The following is a 15,756-nucleotide window of genomic DNA, read 5'->3' on the forward strand; positions in this document are numbered from 1 at the left end:
TTTTGCCATCTCAAATGTGTTTAATTTCTACCTCATCATCAATTGCTTATAGGTTATTTATAATCCATTCTTAGAGTCGTGAATATTCAGATATTTCAGTCCCAGCCATGCATCAAGAATTCCCTGACATGTGCCTTGATGATCTGCTTGCTTCAGGCTGACATTTTCTGAGAAGGCTGGGGATATTGTTTTTGCTTATGGGGAGCAGAACACATACCACAAGCCTAACTGCTTGGCTTTAGCTCAGATTATCTACAACGAATGTGCTTTACACAAGAAAGCTCTTCTTTGCCTGTGTAAACAGGGTCAGATTCACGAGGCTGTGGAACAGATACAACAGTTAAAGGACTTCACCTTTGGTGAGTAAAACGCCTGCTTACTTCCATACGGCTTAACTCTGATGTCTTTCCTAACAGCTGGCTGTGTTTGAAACTAAGCTTACAAAGGATTTTATACACACTGATAGGAGATTTCTTTTGTAAGTTTACATGAACCTAAGATAGTGTAATTGAATTTTATGATATGCATTCTGCATTTTCTCAAAGGAAACATTTAATATGTGGCTATTACTAGAAATATGTAATGTTAAAGACATATTTACTTCATATGATAGACCATACTACATAAAGAATTTTTAAAATAACTGAAATTTTCATATATAATGTATGTATAACAATGTATTATAATAATTATAAAGGAAGTATTACAGAAATGATCAATTTTGATACCCAGCTCGTAGCGGAATGTGACCTGAGAGAACTGTGAGTAGTAGTCCGACCCCAGTTCAGTGAGCAAATCTCTGACTGTGAGTCCCAGCCACAGTGAGTTCAAGGTCCCCGCAGTCCTGGCACCTCCCATTTCCCAGGCTTTTTTCCCCCTATATTTTGAGAAGTTATAGAAACAAATAAGTCAATATAAAAAAAGAAATAAAGAGGTTGCAAAGCAGACAGAAACAGCAACTTTAAGCCATATTTTCCAGGAAGAAGGATATATGATTGTTGAATCTGATCATTTTTCAAGTGGTTCGTGTACTCGTGATATATGTGTTTGAAAGCCCCTGTGTCTCCATTATCGACCTTGCTGAGTAGGAGCTGCGGCTGCTGTGCGTTGTTTCACCTCCTCCTTCTGTTGAGTCTGAAGTGACGTCAGTTCTATATCTGCTTTATAGACAGAAGCGGTTCATGTTTTCCCAGGGAGGCTAAGGCACACTGGGGCATTTCCAGTAATTATGCAGTAACAGCAGTCTGGTAGAGTGGGTGGGTACCACTCTCTAAATTTGTTGAGTGAATTATGGATTATATTACTAATCAAGAATACAGATTCAGTTTCTGTGCTGTTTTTCATCTGAAAGAATTATATTAGTGTTTAGATATAAAATATGAGAATATTATGGTTGGAATATTTCTGAAACAAAATGTGATGTTTCAGGCCTAGGGAGACAGATAGCCTAGTCCACAAAAAAAGTTTGCCTTGCAAACATAACAACCTGAATCTGATCCTGTTAGGAAGCTAGGTGTGGACCAGGTGGTGGTACACGCCTTTAATCCTAGTACTCAGAGTTAGAGACAGACTAATCTCTGTGAGTTCCAGACTAGCCAGAGAGACCCTGTCTCAAACAAAAGAACTAAAAAAAAAAGCAGAGAGAGAGAAGGGGGGAGAGGAAAAAGAAAAAGAAGGGTGTGGGAACTGGAGAAACAGCTTAAGAGCTGTTCTTCCAGAGGACACGGTCACTCACGGCTGTCTGTAACTCTGGTCCCAGGGCATCAGGACTATCCTCTGTGGAGACAGTCCACAGGCACGTGCAGAGAAAACACCACACACACACACAAAAAAAACACATTTAAGTAGACAAATTGAAAAACAAAACAAAGTGGCAGTGCTTGAGAAATGATCCCTGACGTTACCCACTGGCTTCCACAAGCACACACAATGCTTGCATGTGTGCACGTACACATGAATACACACACAAATGAAGCTTCTTTTTTATTGCAAAATTTACATTCTATCAGTGCACAGAATCACAATTGACTGCCATATTATTGTGTTCCCCTAAAAATGCATTATATTCTGAAATAATTATCTTGTAATAATTTAAGATATAATTCTCCTTCCTGTTTAGAAACTTGGTATTTATCCTCAGTATTGATTTTACATTGCTATTAGATAAAAAAATTATAGTAACTTGAGACAAATGAAGCTTAAAAGATAGAAACAGGCCGGGAGGTGGTGGCTCAAGCCTTTAATCCCAGCACTCAGGAGGCAGAGGCAGGCAGATCTCTGTGAGTTCCAGGCCAGCCTGGTCTACAAGAACTAGTTCCAGGACACCAGACAGGCATCAAAGCAACAGAGAAATTTTGTCTTGAAAAAAAAAAGATAGAAACAGTGTTTTAAATCACTTTGCCTATTGGGGTGGTTTGAAAGAAAATAGCCCCCAAAGGAGTGGCACTATTAGGAGGTGTGGCCTTGCTGGAGGAAGCATGCCACTGTGGGGACTGACTTTGAGGTCTGTTTTGCTCAAGCTTTCCTCAGTGTGACTGCCAATTGACTTTCTGTTTGTTGCCTCTGAGTCAAGATGTAGGACTCTTAGCTACTCCAGCACCACCTTACTCCCCACCATGATGATAATGGACTGAACCTCTGAAACTGGAAGTGAGCTGTAGAAGGAGTGGGGGGGGGGGCTCTTCCCGCCGCCCAGCTCCCAACTGCCGGCTAGCTTTACCCAAAATAATTACATAGAAACTCTGTTTATTTAAACATTGCTTGGCCCATTAGCTCTAACCTCTTACTACTGACTAACTCTCACATCTTGATTAACCCATTTCTAATAATCTGTGTAGCACCATGAGGTGGTGGCTTACCGAGAAAGAGTCTAGCCTACATCTGTCTCGGGTTGAAGAATCATGGCGTCTGACTCATTTCCCTTCTTCCCAGCATTCTGTCTACTCCACCCACCTATGTTTAGGCCAAGCAGTTTCTTTATTAATTAACCTATGAAAGCAACACATAGAAAGAAGACCCACCTACATCAGTGAGCCACCCTAATTAAATGTTTTCTTTATAAGAGTTGCTGTGGTCATGGTGTCTCTTCACAACAATAAAAACCTAATAGGTGTCTCATACCTATTTTACTTAAAAAAATATCTTGCTATTTTGTGTGTATGGATGTTTTGCCTGCATGTGTATCAATGCACTGTGCGTGTGCCTTGTGTCCACAGAGGCTAGAGGAGGCTATGAGGACCTCTGGAACTGGAGTTATAGTATTGTGAGTCACCGCATGGATTCTGGGGACAAATGTGGGGCCTCTGGTAGAGCAGTCATTGCTCTTCACCATGGAGCGGTTCCTTCAACTCCCTTACTTTACTTTTTATTTAGGTATAGCACAACTTGTCAAGGTATTGCCTTAGATTGTAAGGGCAGGTTCAATTTCTTAAGACTTCTGCTTTACAAAGACATGTTTCTTCTTAGATTTAAATGACTAATTTTATATTTATAAATTAAAAACAACCAAAACCAAACAAAGCAAGGACAGTTTCTGAAAACATTATGCTCCAAAAGTATATATCTTTTTTAGAAGTAAAGTATCGCAACCCCTGAAGAACCAGCTTCCAGGCTGCACACAGGGCTCAAAAGGAAAGTCCACAGCACAGCACAATCTGAGACTTATTTTAATCTGAGGGGGTTAGGAAAAAAGACACTCATACGTTCTGTTGATGATTTCTTTCTTTCTTCTCACATGTTGAATTTTTATTTGTTCTTTATAGCTATATATACCCAACAAAATCATTAAGCAATATAGGAGTTATATTTGAAGGTCATATTCCATTTCTTTTTTCTTTTTCTTTTTGGTTTTTGAGGCAGGGATTTTCTGTAGCTTTGGAGCCCGTGCTGGAACTCGCTCTGTAGACCAGACTGGCTTCAAACTCACAGAGCTCCACCTGTCTCTGCCTCCAGAGCTTACATTCCATTTCTTAAGGAAATGATAAAAAGAGTCATCCCGATAACTCATGTGTCACAGAGCAGGTCCCAGTCAGCTCCTTACTTGTGGCTGCAGAGGAAGGGTTGATCATTTTGTCACCTCTCTAGAGAGGTGGACTATAAAGGATTTTAAAGGGGCTATAAACCTAGGCTACTGAGGAGTCTAAGAAGAGAAGGAAGTTATGTACTATAACTTCTACTTTTGCGTGTATGAATATTTTGAACTAACATTCTGTGATTAGGAGTTGTAACATACTGGGATTTCTCGGATTCAGGGGTGTTATGTTGTCAGGGCCCCGTAAATGTACTAGTACAGACCCAGGTCAACTTTCCTGAGTTACCATAAATCTCTTAGAAACAGCTCAGTTGGCACCATCTGCAGCATGGTGACACTGAGAGCGTTTTAAATCTTAGAATGTGTTTTCTGCCTGTGTGTAATTTTAGACTATAAAAAAGGAAATTTGTGCTGGATGGTGGTGGGGCACGCCTTTAATCCCAGCATTTGGGAGGCAGAGGCAGGTGGATCTCTGTGACTTTGAGGCCAGTCTGGTCTACAAGAGCTAGTTCCAAGACAGGTTCCAAAGCTACAGAGAAACCCTGTCTCAAAAAACTGAAGAAAAAAAAAAAGGAAATTTGTAGCTCTTTCTCAGGTCTATGAAGTCAAATTATTTTTTTTGTGTGTAAGACTTTAAGACAATTCTGAAGCCATTTCTGACAATTCTGAATCCTCTCAGCCTCTGTGCCATAGTGCTTCCCCTCCTCCCCTGGGAATCAAGGACCTAACAGCTACACATGCACGCACTCAGTTCCTGAACAATTACTCATATACGTATGTTTTGATTCAGTCCTCTGGGAAACGGGGTCAAAGTGACCTCTTACCTCATCTGATCTGGCAACAGCTCTCCAGCCAATTATTGGTAATAGCCCTTTCAAATAAGCCAATCACAACCCCCCTTGCTTCTATGGCCTTCTCCTTTAAAAGTAGCCTGTACCAGTTAGTCGGGGTCTCTCGGCTTCCCGAATGCTGGGGGACTTTGTCATGACAGAATTAATAAAATCCTCATGCTTTTGCATCGGCTGTGGTGTGAGGGGTGGTCTCTGGGGGCAACTCCTCCTCGGTGTTTGGACACTAGAGTCCAACATTTGTAGCTCTGGACAGTTAGAAAATCTTTCCCCGCAGTGATTCTGAGCAAAAACTGTAATTAATTATTGTCCTAGGTCATCAGTCAGACCTAGCAAAGAAAGTGTGTGTAGTAATTAGCTTGCTTTGCACTTTTAACTCGGGCTTAACAAATCACACACCTCAGCTATATGTCCTTGTAAGCTAGGTTGCTTTTCTGGGCATAGTTTATCTTAAAAACTATTAACAAGGCATCTGGTCTAATCTAAAGCTACGCTGAAGTTTTAGGTCAGCTGATAGCGCACAGCTATCCTGGCAACTGGGGAAAATTCAACTGTTCTCCTAATCGTCAACTTGAGCTGTGGTCTGAAGCAGCTCCTAGGGGGACTCATAGACCCCACTGTGTAGTAATTCTTTGTATTCATTGTTATTCATCAGAATTTTGTTATCAGCTAATATTATTGATATCAATTAGACAATGCAGCTGAAGGAGGTGTCACCTTCTGGACAATCCACAAATAAAATGCCCAGTAGATCGGGAGGTATTTATGAGATGAACACATTATGATACAGGGACATTTGCAGCAACACATGTGAGGTTGCAGACAGACACAAAAGATACTGTGGAGTCTGTAGCCTCACGGCCTTTCCTAACGGGGTTTCTCCCATCAGAAAGTTTTCCTCCTTGTGGGATGACGCCTTATTCTTAAGACAAGACCACAGCAATAAATACAATAAAGATTATAGTTATTTTTTCCCCTTTAACCATTTCTGGAATAAAGCCTGAAATGAAAGCAGGTCATGGTAGTACACACCTATCGTCCTAGCACTTAGGTGGCAGAAGCTGGAAGATCACAAGTTTGAGGCCAGTCTGGTATATATAACAAGCTCCAAACCAGCCGGGGATACATAGCAAGACACTCTATCAAAAAGCAAAACTCAGAAGCATAACCGAAATGCCTGAAATTATTTGTTTGCTCATCTTTTCCACCACTAAAGTGAACTTAGTAAGCATCTAGCTGGAAACTGTTTTATCCTAGATCACGATTTTCTCAAATGATCTTTTCTTAGGTCTCACTTGAACTATTACAATGATTTTATACACACATACACACACTTATGAATATATATATATATATATATATTAAAAGAAAATGTGAAATATTTAGCAACTTATTTAAAGTAGCAATAATAAACCCATAACATGTTGTTATAAATAATTCTATGAAAAACAGCTTTGTTTTCCAAAATCTAAAAATTAGTCGAAAGAGTAACATTATTTTACATTTTTATTTCTTTGCAATGTTTAGGTGTTGATCTCTTTCCCCCCAACCAAATATTTGCCATCTCCATGAGTTCAGATGGGCCCAGTTATAGCGATCATTACACTGGGATTTGCTGACTATTGAGAGAGCCAGGAGGGTCGTAGAGCCTCATTTGAGTATTAGCTACCTCCCAACAGTATGCACTTCTGCTCTGCTTGCAGGTGACTTTGATGTCTCAGAGAGGAAAAACATTTATAGGGTAGAGAAGACTAGACATCTATGGCAAAGCCATTGTTAATGCATGATGAAGACTGTCCAATGTGGTCACTTTGATGTCACCCACACTCCTGCGAGCAACCCCTCACCATGCTTTTATAAATAAGCCTAATAAACTCATGGATTCTCTAGGGGAACTTTGGTGGAACTGAGTTTGGTTTGTCGCTGGGACTGTTGGAGGAGGGAGATAGATGTTTCCTAGTCCCCCACAAAGAGAAGATTCTTGAAAATAGATGGCTCATTGTGTCTGCTGTAACACCACATATATGATCTCTAGAAAATACCGCTGTGTGTTTGTAGGAGAGTGAGGGAAAAAAGAAAGACAAGTAAACTAGGAGATATGACATTGTAGACCATAGACAGTCTTTTGAGAACCACTGCTCTGGGCATTTGTGGGTGAAGCAAGTAACAAGCTTATGTTTTTATTAGGACAGCACATGGGAGATAAGATGATTGACATGTCACCAGCAAAGAGTGGGAAAGCAGATCTAAAGGACAGTAAGCAAAGAGGGGCAGATTAGAAATGCTATCCTTTCTAATTAGACATCAACTCCTATAGGTAATATTGGTAAAGAAATCAATTTACAGGAGAGAAGTTTGAATAACTATTGAGTGTAATAGAAAGAAATGAGTTAATTTTGGATGTTAAAACTGAGTGATTCAGACAGGCAGTGGTGGTGCACGCCTTTAATCCCAGCACTCGGGAGGCAGAGGCAGGTGGATCTCTCTGAGTTCAAGGCCAGCCTGGTCTACAAAGCAAGTTACAGGACAGGCTCCAAAGCTACTGAGAAGCCCTGTCTCGAAAAACCAAAACCAAAACCAAACCAAAAACAACTGAGTGATTCAACCCATTATCTTGTTACTTTTCTAAGAAAATGTTTTCTTGTTTGTTTGCTTAATCATTTGAATATTTTTTTCTAAGACAAGGTTTCTTTATATAGCTCCAGTTGTCCATGAACTAGCTCTGTAGACCAGGCTGGCCTCGAACTCACAGAGATCTGCCTGCTTCTGCCTCGTGAGTGCTGTAATTAAAAGAGTATACCACCACTGCCTGGATATTAATTGCTTCTTAAAACCTTCAGTTTTGAATTTCCAAATACTTGATACTTTTAAGGGAGAAATGACTCTGGGTTCTATTTTCTGTGCAGCACACAAAAAGAAAGATGATGATATACTCACTAGACATTGGTCTGTATGTGAGCAAAAAGAAATGCACACACATGGGCACACATGGGCAAATAATTCTAAAAAGCCAACTATACTGATTACTTATTACTAAGAAACAGACAAGATAAATCCAACCTAGGGTCACATAGAATCTTTTTTTGTTTGTTTGTTTGTTTTTCATGACAGGGTTTCTCTGTAGCTTTGGAGCCTGTCCTAGAACTAGCTCTTGTTGACCAGGCTGGCCTTGAACTCACAGAGATCTGCCAGCCTCTACCTCCCAAGCGCTGGGATTAAAGGTGTGCGCCACCACCACCTGGTGTGTTGCATAAAATCTCACGAATTCTCCACAACTTGAACTCTAGTACTTTTGAGGTGTGAAAACAGAGTCACGAAGACAAGTGACTGATAGGTCTGTGTTTAGAAGTCAAGTCTCTGATTGCCAACAGAGTCCTTTCCTTCAATATTACTTAATATATATTTTTATATTTTCAGATACTCCTTGCTCTGAATTGTCCTTTCTTTTTTCTTACTGTGTTTAAAATAGAAGAGAATACTGTTGAGTTTAGACTTGGATCAAAGGGGGACTTGGAAGTCTGGGAACGATTGTTGATTGGCAGGAGTACACGTGGGCTGTTTATGTCCAGGTGATTGTCACCTCAGGATGGTGAGATTTGGTTTTTCATTTTCACTTTCAGATGACCTGATAAAACTAATAACAGCGTGTCCCCAAACTGAGTTAATTAAATGTCTTACTCAAGAAAGGGATGGAAAACCACCATTTTTATCTTTTGCGCTTGCTGTGCTTCATCTGTTTTCTGTGGACATGAAAAAGGTTGGCATTAAGCTGCTTCAGGAGATCAGTAAAAGCGGGAAAGGTAAGTGTGCCCGTGACGCCCTGAGGAATAAGAGAGGCTTTTGCTTGGCATACTTTAGACCAACTTCGAATTCTTCACTGCTCTCCCGTGTAGTGTCTGTAGTTTGTGGTCCGTGGCCTGTCAGCTGTCTGATGTGTGTATCTGTTGCCTGTCTGTCCCTAACAGAGGGCTTTGCACTGTGTTTGTTGAATACCACAGAAAACATGGTGTGGGAAAGGAATGAAAATACTTTTCTAAAGAAACCTTTAACAGTTTTACAAGGGAAGAAATTATGTCTTGACCCAGAGCAGCTCAAAACCACAATCAGATATTATCAACCTATATGCAAACATTGCTTCCAGTATTTATAGGGTTTTTTTGTTTCCTTTCCTTTCTTTTCCTTTCCTTTCCTTTCCTCTTTTCTTTTCTTTTCCTTTCTTTTTTTTCCCAGACAGGGTTTCACTGTATAACAGTCCTGGCTGTTCTGGAACTAGTGTTGTAGACTAGACTGGCCTCAAAGTCACAGAGATCCGTCTGCATCTGCCTCCTCATGCTGGGATTAAAGGTGTGCACCTCCACCACCCAGCCCTTTTTTCTGTTTTGAATAAATTATTATTACAATACCCCCCCACACCCACACACCTTTGACAGAGGCATAGGAAAGTACACAGTTTAAGGTCAAAACTGTTCATTTAGCTTCACTTGTAAAACATGATGAAGTGGGAAGGCCAAGGCACACTAAGGTCGCTTACATTATTTTCTTAAAGGCAGGTTAAGGTTAAAACAGGCTGAGGACACTATAAGTCACCGGATTGAGTACATAGTTTCTTTCTTTCTTTCTTTCTTTCTTTCTTTCTTTTTTGATGAGGAGGTCATGGCGGTGTTGGCTGTTGACTAATTTTGTCTGCATTCATTACCTGCAGATGCTCAGGTGCTTCCTTCCTTCCTTCCTTCCTTCCTTCCTTCCTTCCTTCCTTTCTTTCTTTCTTTCTTTCTTTCTTTCTTTCTTTCTTTCTTTCTTTCTTTCTTTCTTTCTTCAAGACAGGATTTCTCTGTAGTTTTGGAGCCTGTCCTGGAACTAGCTCTTGTAGACCAGACTGGCCTTGAACTCACAGAGATCTGCCTGCCTCTGCCTCCCAAATGCTGGGATTAAAGGTGTGTGATACCACTGCCCAGCTTGGGACTTTCTTTCTTAATGTAACTTTGCTGTGAAGTTGAAGAGCTGTTAAAATTTCACATTTCCTCCCTTTTCATTAATTTTATATAGAAGCTTAAGCCGATAACTTTTCAAATCATTGTTTAAGGCCAAAGAAAGAATAGTTAGTTACCTGGAAATATATTGAGGAAGATAATTTACTACTCTGAATTTATCATTACAAGTAATGATTAAAGTATTTAATAGGAAAATAACAGTTGTGCTCAAAATAAAATAGTAGTGATGATAGTAATCTAAAGAGAAATCTTCTGTAACCAAGTTTTATAAATAATGCAGATGATAGGTAAGATAATAGTTCCATGGACTGATGAATACTGGGTTTAAGAGGTAGCTCCATCAGTGCTCAGTTCCAGAACACATGTGAAAAGGTCAGGCATGGTGGCACACATTTGTAATTCCGATACTGGTAAGGCAGAGACTGCCGGTCCCAGGGCCTTGCTGGCTATCCACCGTAGCCTACATGGCAAGCTTCAGGCCAGTGAGAGCCCTATCTCAGAAATAGAAGGCTGGTAGTTTTTAAGGGTTTCTCTCATATGTGGACACCTGTACACATACATCTACAACCTCATGTGCATCCCTCATACACAGAGTAAATATGTAATAAATACCAAAGAGTTACTATCAGTTTTCTTTCAAAAGTAATCATAATAGATTTCTTTAATGATTTATTTATTTTTATTTTATGTTCATTGGTGTTTTACCTGCATGTTAATCTGTGTGAGGGTGTCAGATCTCCTGGAACTAGAGTTACATACAGTTGTAAATGACCATGTGGGTGCTGGGAATTGAACTTGAGTCCTCTGAAAGAGCAGCCAGTGCTCCTAACCTCTGAGCCATCTCTCCAGCCCCCATATGAGATTTCTAAAAAAGTAAACTGATTTCATTTTTTAGGACAATATTGATTATAGAGATACTGCATGATTACGAAGCCTGTGTAGAAGAAGGACGCATAGTTTGCTAAAGAGTGTCTTAAGTCCTTGGGCAGCACTACTAAAGTGTTTATAAAGCTATTTAAAGGAACTTCACTTTAGAAACTGCTATTTTTTTAAAGCTACACATAGCTGGGATAAGGCCTATATCTCAGTCTTTTTTTTAAATTTTTTTTTGAGTTTTTTTCTCATTTTTTTATTAAAAATTTCCATCTCCTCCCCTCCTCCTCCCCCTTCTCTCCCCTCCCTTTCACCCATACCCCCACTCCACCCCTCTCCAAGACAAAGAACCATATGGGTTCCCTTCACTATGTTAAGTCCAAGGTCCTCCCAGCTCCCCCTAAGTCCAGGAAGGTGAGCAACCAAACTGACAAGGCTCACAGTGAGCCCGTCCATGCTGTAGAGTTCATGCTCATTGCCGTTGTCCTTGGTTTCTCAGTCCTCCTCCACCGTCAGCCACATTCAGAGAGTCTGGTTTGGTCCCCTGTTCCATCAGTCCCATTCCAACTGGACTTGGTGGTCTCCCGTTAGATCTGTCCCACCGTCTCAATGGGTAAACGTACTCCTCACGGTCCTGACTTCCTTGCTCATGATCTCCCTCCTTTTGCTCCTCATCAGGACCTTGGGAGCTCAGTCTGGTGCTCCTATGTGGGGCTCTGTCATTTTCTCCATCCAATGCCAGGTGAAGGTTCTATGGTGATATGCAAGATATTCATGAGTATGGCAATAGGATCTGGACATTTCTGGCACCCTCTCCTCAGCTGCCCAAGGACCTAGCTGGGGCGTCTTCCTGGACACCTGGGAACCCCTCTAGAGTCAAGTCTCTGCCAACCCTAGAATGGCTCCCTTAACTAAGATATATAATTCCTTGTTCCCATATCCACCCTTCCTATATCCCAACCATCCTATTCCCCCAAGCTCTTCCCATCCTCCACTTCACACTTTTCTCTCCCCATCCCCCCATCCCCCATCCCACCCCACCCCCATGTTCCCATTTTTTGTCCGGCAATCTTGTCTACTTCCAGTATCCAGGAGGATAACTATATGTTTTACTTTGGGTTCACCTTCTTATATAGCTTCTCTAGGATTTTTTACGAATTATAGGCTCGATGTCCTTTATTTATGGCTAGAAACCAATTATGAGTGAGTACATCCCATGTTCATCTTTTTGGGCCTGGGTTACCTCACTCAGGATGGTGTTTTCTATTTGCATCCATTTGCATGCAAAATTCAAGATGTCATTGTTTTTTACCGCCGAGTAGTACTCTAATATGCCCCAGAAAGCCTACGAACTCATGGAAACTGAACAGTCAACTACTGAACCACACCTGGGTCAAGGAAGAAATAAAGAAAGAAATTAAAGTCTTTCTTGAATTTAATGAAAATAAAGACACAACATACTCAAACTTATGGGACACTATGAAAGCAGTGCTAAGAGGAAAATTCATAGCACTAAGTGCCCACTTAAAAAAAAACGGAGAAAGCACACATTGGAGACTTAACAGCACACCTGAAAGCTTTAGAAAAGAAAGAAGCAGACTCACCTAGGAGGAGTAGAAGACTGGAAATTATCAAACTGAGGGCAGAAATCAACAAAATAGAAACACAGAAAACAATCCAAAGAATCAATGAAATAAAAAGCTGGTTCTTGGAGAAAATCAATAAGATTGACAAACCCCTAGCCAAACTAATCAAATGGCAGAGAGAGAACACACAAATTAATAAGATCAGAAATGAAAAAGGGGACATAACCACAGACACAGAGGAAATTCAGAGAATCATTAGATCTTACTACAAAAGCCTATATGCCACAAAATTGGAAAATGTAAAAGAAATGGACACTTTTTTTGATAAGTACCATATACCAAAGTTAAACAAGGACCAGGTAAATGCTCTAAATAGTCCTGTTAGTCACGAAGAATTAGAACTTGTTATGAAGCTATTTAAAGGATCATGAGAATCCAAGCGCGAGGTTCTCAGCACACACTTGTTTCCAGGCATGCATATGGACTGTTAAGAGGCCCCGTTCTCCACTTTCTGAGCTCACTGCCTTACACCCTTCAACGCCATCTACATAAGAAGGAGACGAGTGAGGTGGAGGGGACACAGAGGGCCAAGCTGATGCAGGGAAGGAGAAGGAACTGGCACTTAGGAACGTGCAAGGTCTGGACCTGAGCACGAAACTCACTGGGCCAAGGCCCGGCTTGAGAATAGCTATGTTGAAAATGGGGCCTCTTCATTTTTGAAGGCTTGCTAAGTGTAGATTGTCAGGTAAGAGAAATTCTATAGTGTAATGCTTTATTTGTTTTTCAGATGAAATAGAGCGTCTTGTGATGGACGATCCATTTTGCTCCTTAGAAAAATGGCAAGAGATGGCAAATCTCTGTTTACAGAATGGTTTTGAAAATTTGTCTAGTAACATCATGTCCATTCTTCGATCCCAGGCTGGAGTTTCAGAAATTTCTGAAGATGATTCCATCAACTTAATGGAACATGTTTTTTGGTAGTTCTATGTTTTATCCAGCTGAGGGCGCTTGTACAACATTTTATAGGCATTGGCTGGGTAAACTGGTTTTAGCATAGTTAACGTAAATAAATGTTAAGTATAATGCTCTCAGCAATAAATGACACTTCCATTATGTTGTTCAGGTTTGATCTTGAAACTGTTGCTTCCTTCCTACCATGTGGTCACTTCTTATAGCAGATCTAGAGCAAATCCAAGAGTATAGCTCTGCATAAAGATAGCATAATTCGAGACAGAGTTTCTCTGTAGCTTTGGAGCCTGTCCTGGAACTAGCTCTTGTAGACGAGGCTGGCCTTGAACTCACAGGGATCCACCTGCCTCTGCCTCCCGAGTGCTGGCATTAAAGGCGTGCACCACCGCTGCCCAGCTGGATACCTTCTCATCATTTAATTTGATCCCTAGAAGTGAAGAAGGTGTGGGCAATGCTCTACCTTTGCTCTGACTTTCTAAGTGTCAGATATCACAAGCTCGCCTCCACAAGAAAAGAAGATGTCACTTGAAGACTGACTGTGCTGGGAAAAACTAGACTGATTCAAGGATGGCTCTAGCCTTTGATGTCTGTCTGTGATCCATGGACACACACGGACACACACACACACATGCGCGCACGCGCGCGCACACACACACACACACACACACATACACGCACGCACGCACTCATGCACGTACGCATGATAACCTTTGCCATTTTATAAACAGAAAAGTTCAGACTCCAACTGAGGTTTAGAATGTTGGCATGTTTTTACTTAAAGGGAAGACCAGAGAGATTGCTTTGGGTACTCTTAGGCGTGGAAAATGGATCTTTAAAAAAAAATCATTTTGTACCGTGCAGTGTTGATTGCCTAAAATCCTAGTTCTCAGGAGGCAGAAACAAGATGAGTTTGGGATCAGACTGGACTGCATAGTGAGAATGTCTCAGAAGCCAAATAAAATAGAATACCAGCAAAGCAAAACCCACCCAAAGAGACAAGAGATAATTTTAAAAAAATAATACCAAGTATTTGAAATTTTAGAATTCTTGTTTTGGGGGTGATATTTTTATTTTTAAAAATTATCTACGTTGGTGTTTTGCCTGCATGCATGTCTGTATGAGGGAGTCTGATTCCCTGGAACAGGAGTTACAGACAGTTGTGAGCTGACTTGTGGGTGCTGGGAATCAAACCCAGGTTCTCTGGAAGAGCAGCCAGTGCTCTTAACTGCTGAGCCATCTCTCCAGCCCAGAATTTTAGAATTCTTTACTATGGATAGATAAAATATTCAAAATATTTAAAAATCAGTATGGCATGGGTACCAGCCAAGTAGAGTAGATATTCAACCAATCAGGACAGCTTCCCGTTCTTGTGGCACATCACCGAGCTGTGTCTCCAACCCCTGGTTCTGAAATGGAGTCTCACTATGCAAGCTCAAGCTGGCTTTAGACATGGTATACAGGTGAGATTGGTCTAAACCTGCAATGTCCCTGCCTCTGCCTCCAACATACTGGGGTTAAAGTGTGCTCCATCACACTTTACAGAGTTGATTCTTTGTGATGAGCCTAAGTAAGGGATCTTCTCTGTGTCTCTCTACATCCTCTGTATGGATTTCTGTGTCTAAATCTGAGCATGGCGGCTTAAGTTTGTAATCCTAGCACTCCACAGGCTGCAGCAATCAAAGTTACACAGTGAGTCATAGGCCAGTTACAGAGTGAGGCTGTCTCGTGTGTGTGTGTGTGGTGTGTGTGTGTGTGTGTGTATGTGTGTGTGTGTGTAATACAATATATAAAAAATAATGATATATGTAATACAATATATAAAAAAATAATGATATAATATGTAAATATACAATAATAAACACATATAGGTATTACATATATATATGTATTACATCACTCATATTGAATTAGAGTTCACCCACTGTAAACTGACTATGTCTCAAAATAAGGTCACATTCTGTTGCACTGTGGGCTAAGACTTCAGCATGTAAATTTGGGAAACACATAATTCAGACACAAACATTCCATTATATCACCAAAATAAAAAATAGTACTGGGCACAAAATAAATGTTCAATGAACAGTTGCTGATTGAATCTATTTTAGGCAAACCTAGAGTTTTCATATTTGATGTTAACCTTGTGAATTCTCTGCACTCTTGCTTACATTCTCAAAATTATGTTACACATTTTAGAATTTTTTTACAAAGCAAACACATCTATATAACTAATCTCCACATGACGAGATAGAACTTTTCCAGAATATTCCAGCCTCCTGTCCTCCTCCCAAAGCTACTCAACTTCTTCTGCCGTTAATGACCTTTTCCTGTGTTTGAATTTTAAATAAACAAAATAACGCATTCAGTTTTTTGGGTCTACTTCCTTTTGCATTTTACTCTTTGTGAGATTTTTTTCCATATTGTTTATAGTTGCAGTTGTTCATTCTCATTGTTCCATTCTA

General features: G+C 40.5%; 1 protein-coding gene across 2 annotated transcripts in view; it reads left to right on the forward strand.

Moving 5' to 3' along the window:
- Clhc1 (clathrin heavy chain linker domain containing 1) overlaps positions 1–14,346 on the forward strand; it is a 36,730-nt gene extending 22,384 nt beyond the window's left edge. For both annotated transcript variants that reach the window (XM_038316293.1, XM_038316284.1), the window contains exons 10-12: positions 157–359; positions 8,499–8,678; positions 13,116–14,346. In XM_038316293.1, coding sequence (XP_038172221.1) covers positions 157–359; positions 8,499–8,678; positions 13,116–13,309 — 577 coding nt within the window. In that variant the 3' untranslated portion in view covers positions 13,310–14,346. The remainder of the gene's footprint in view (positions 1–156; positions 360–8,498; positions 8,679–13,115) is intronic.
- Positions 14,347–15,756: the final 1,410 nt, after the last annotated feature.

This window comes from Arvicola amphibius, chromosome 1 (assembly GCF_903992535.2).
Source record: "Arvicola amphibius chromosome 1, mArvAmp1.2, whole genome shotgun sequence".
NCBI classification, from domain to species: Eukaryota; Metazoa; Chordata; class Mammalia; order Rodentia; family Cricetidae; genus Arvicola; species Arvicola amphibius.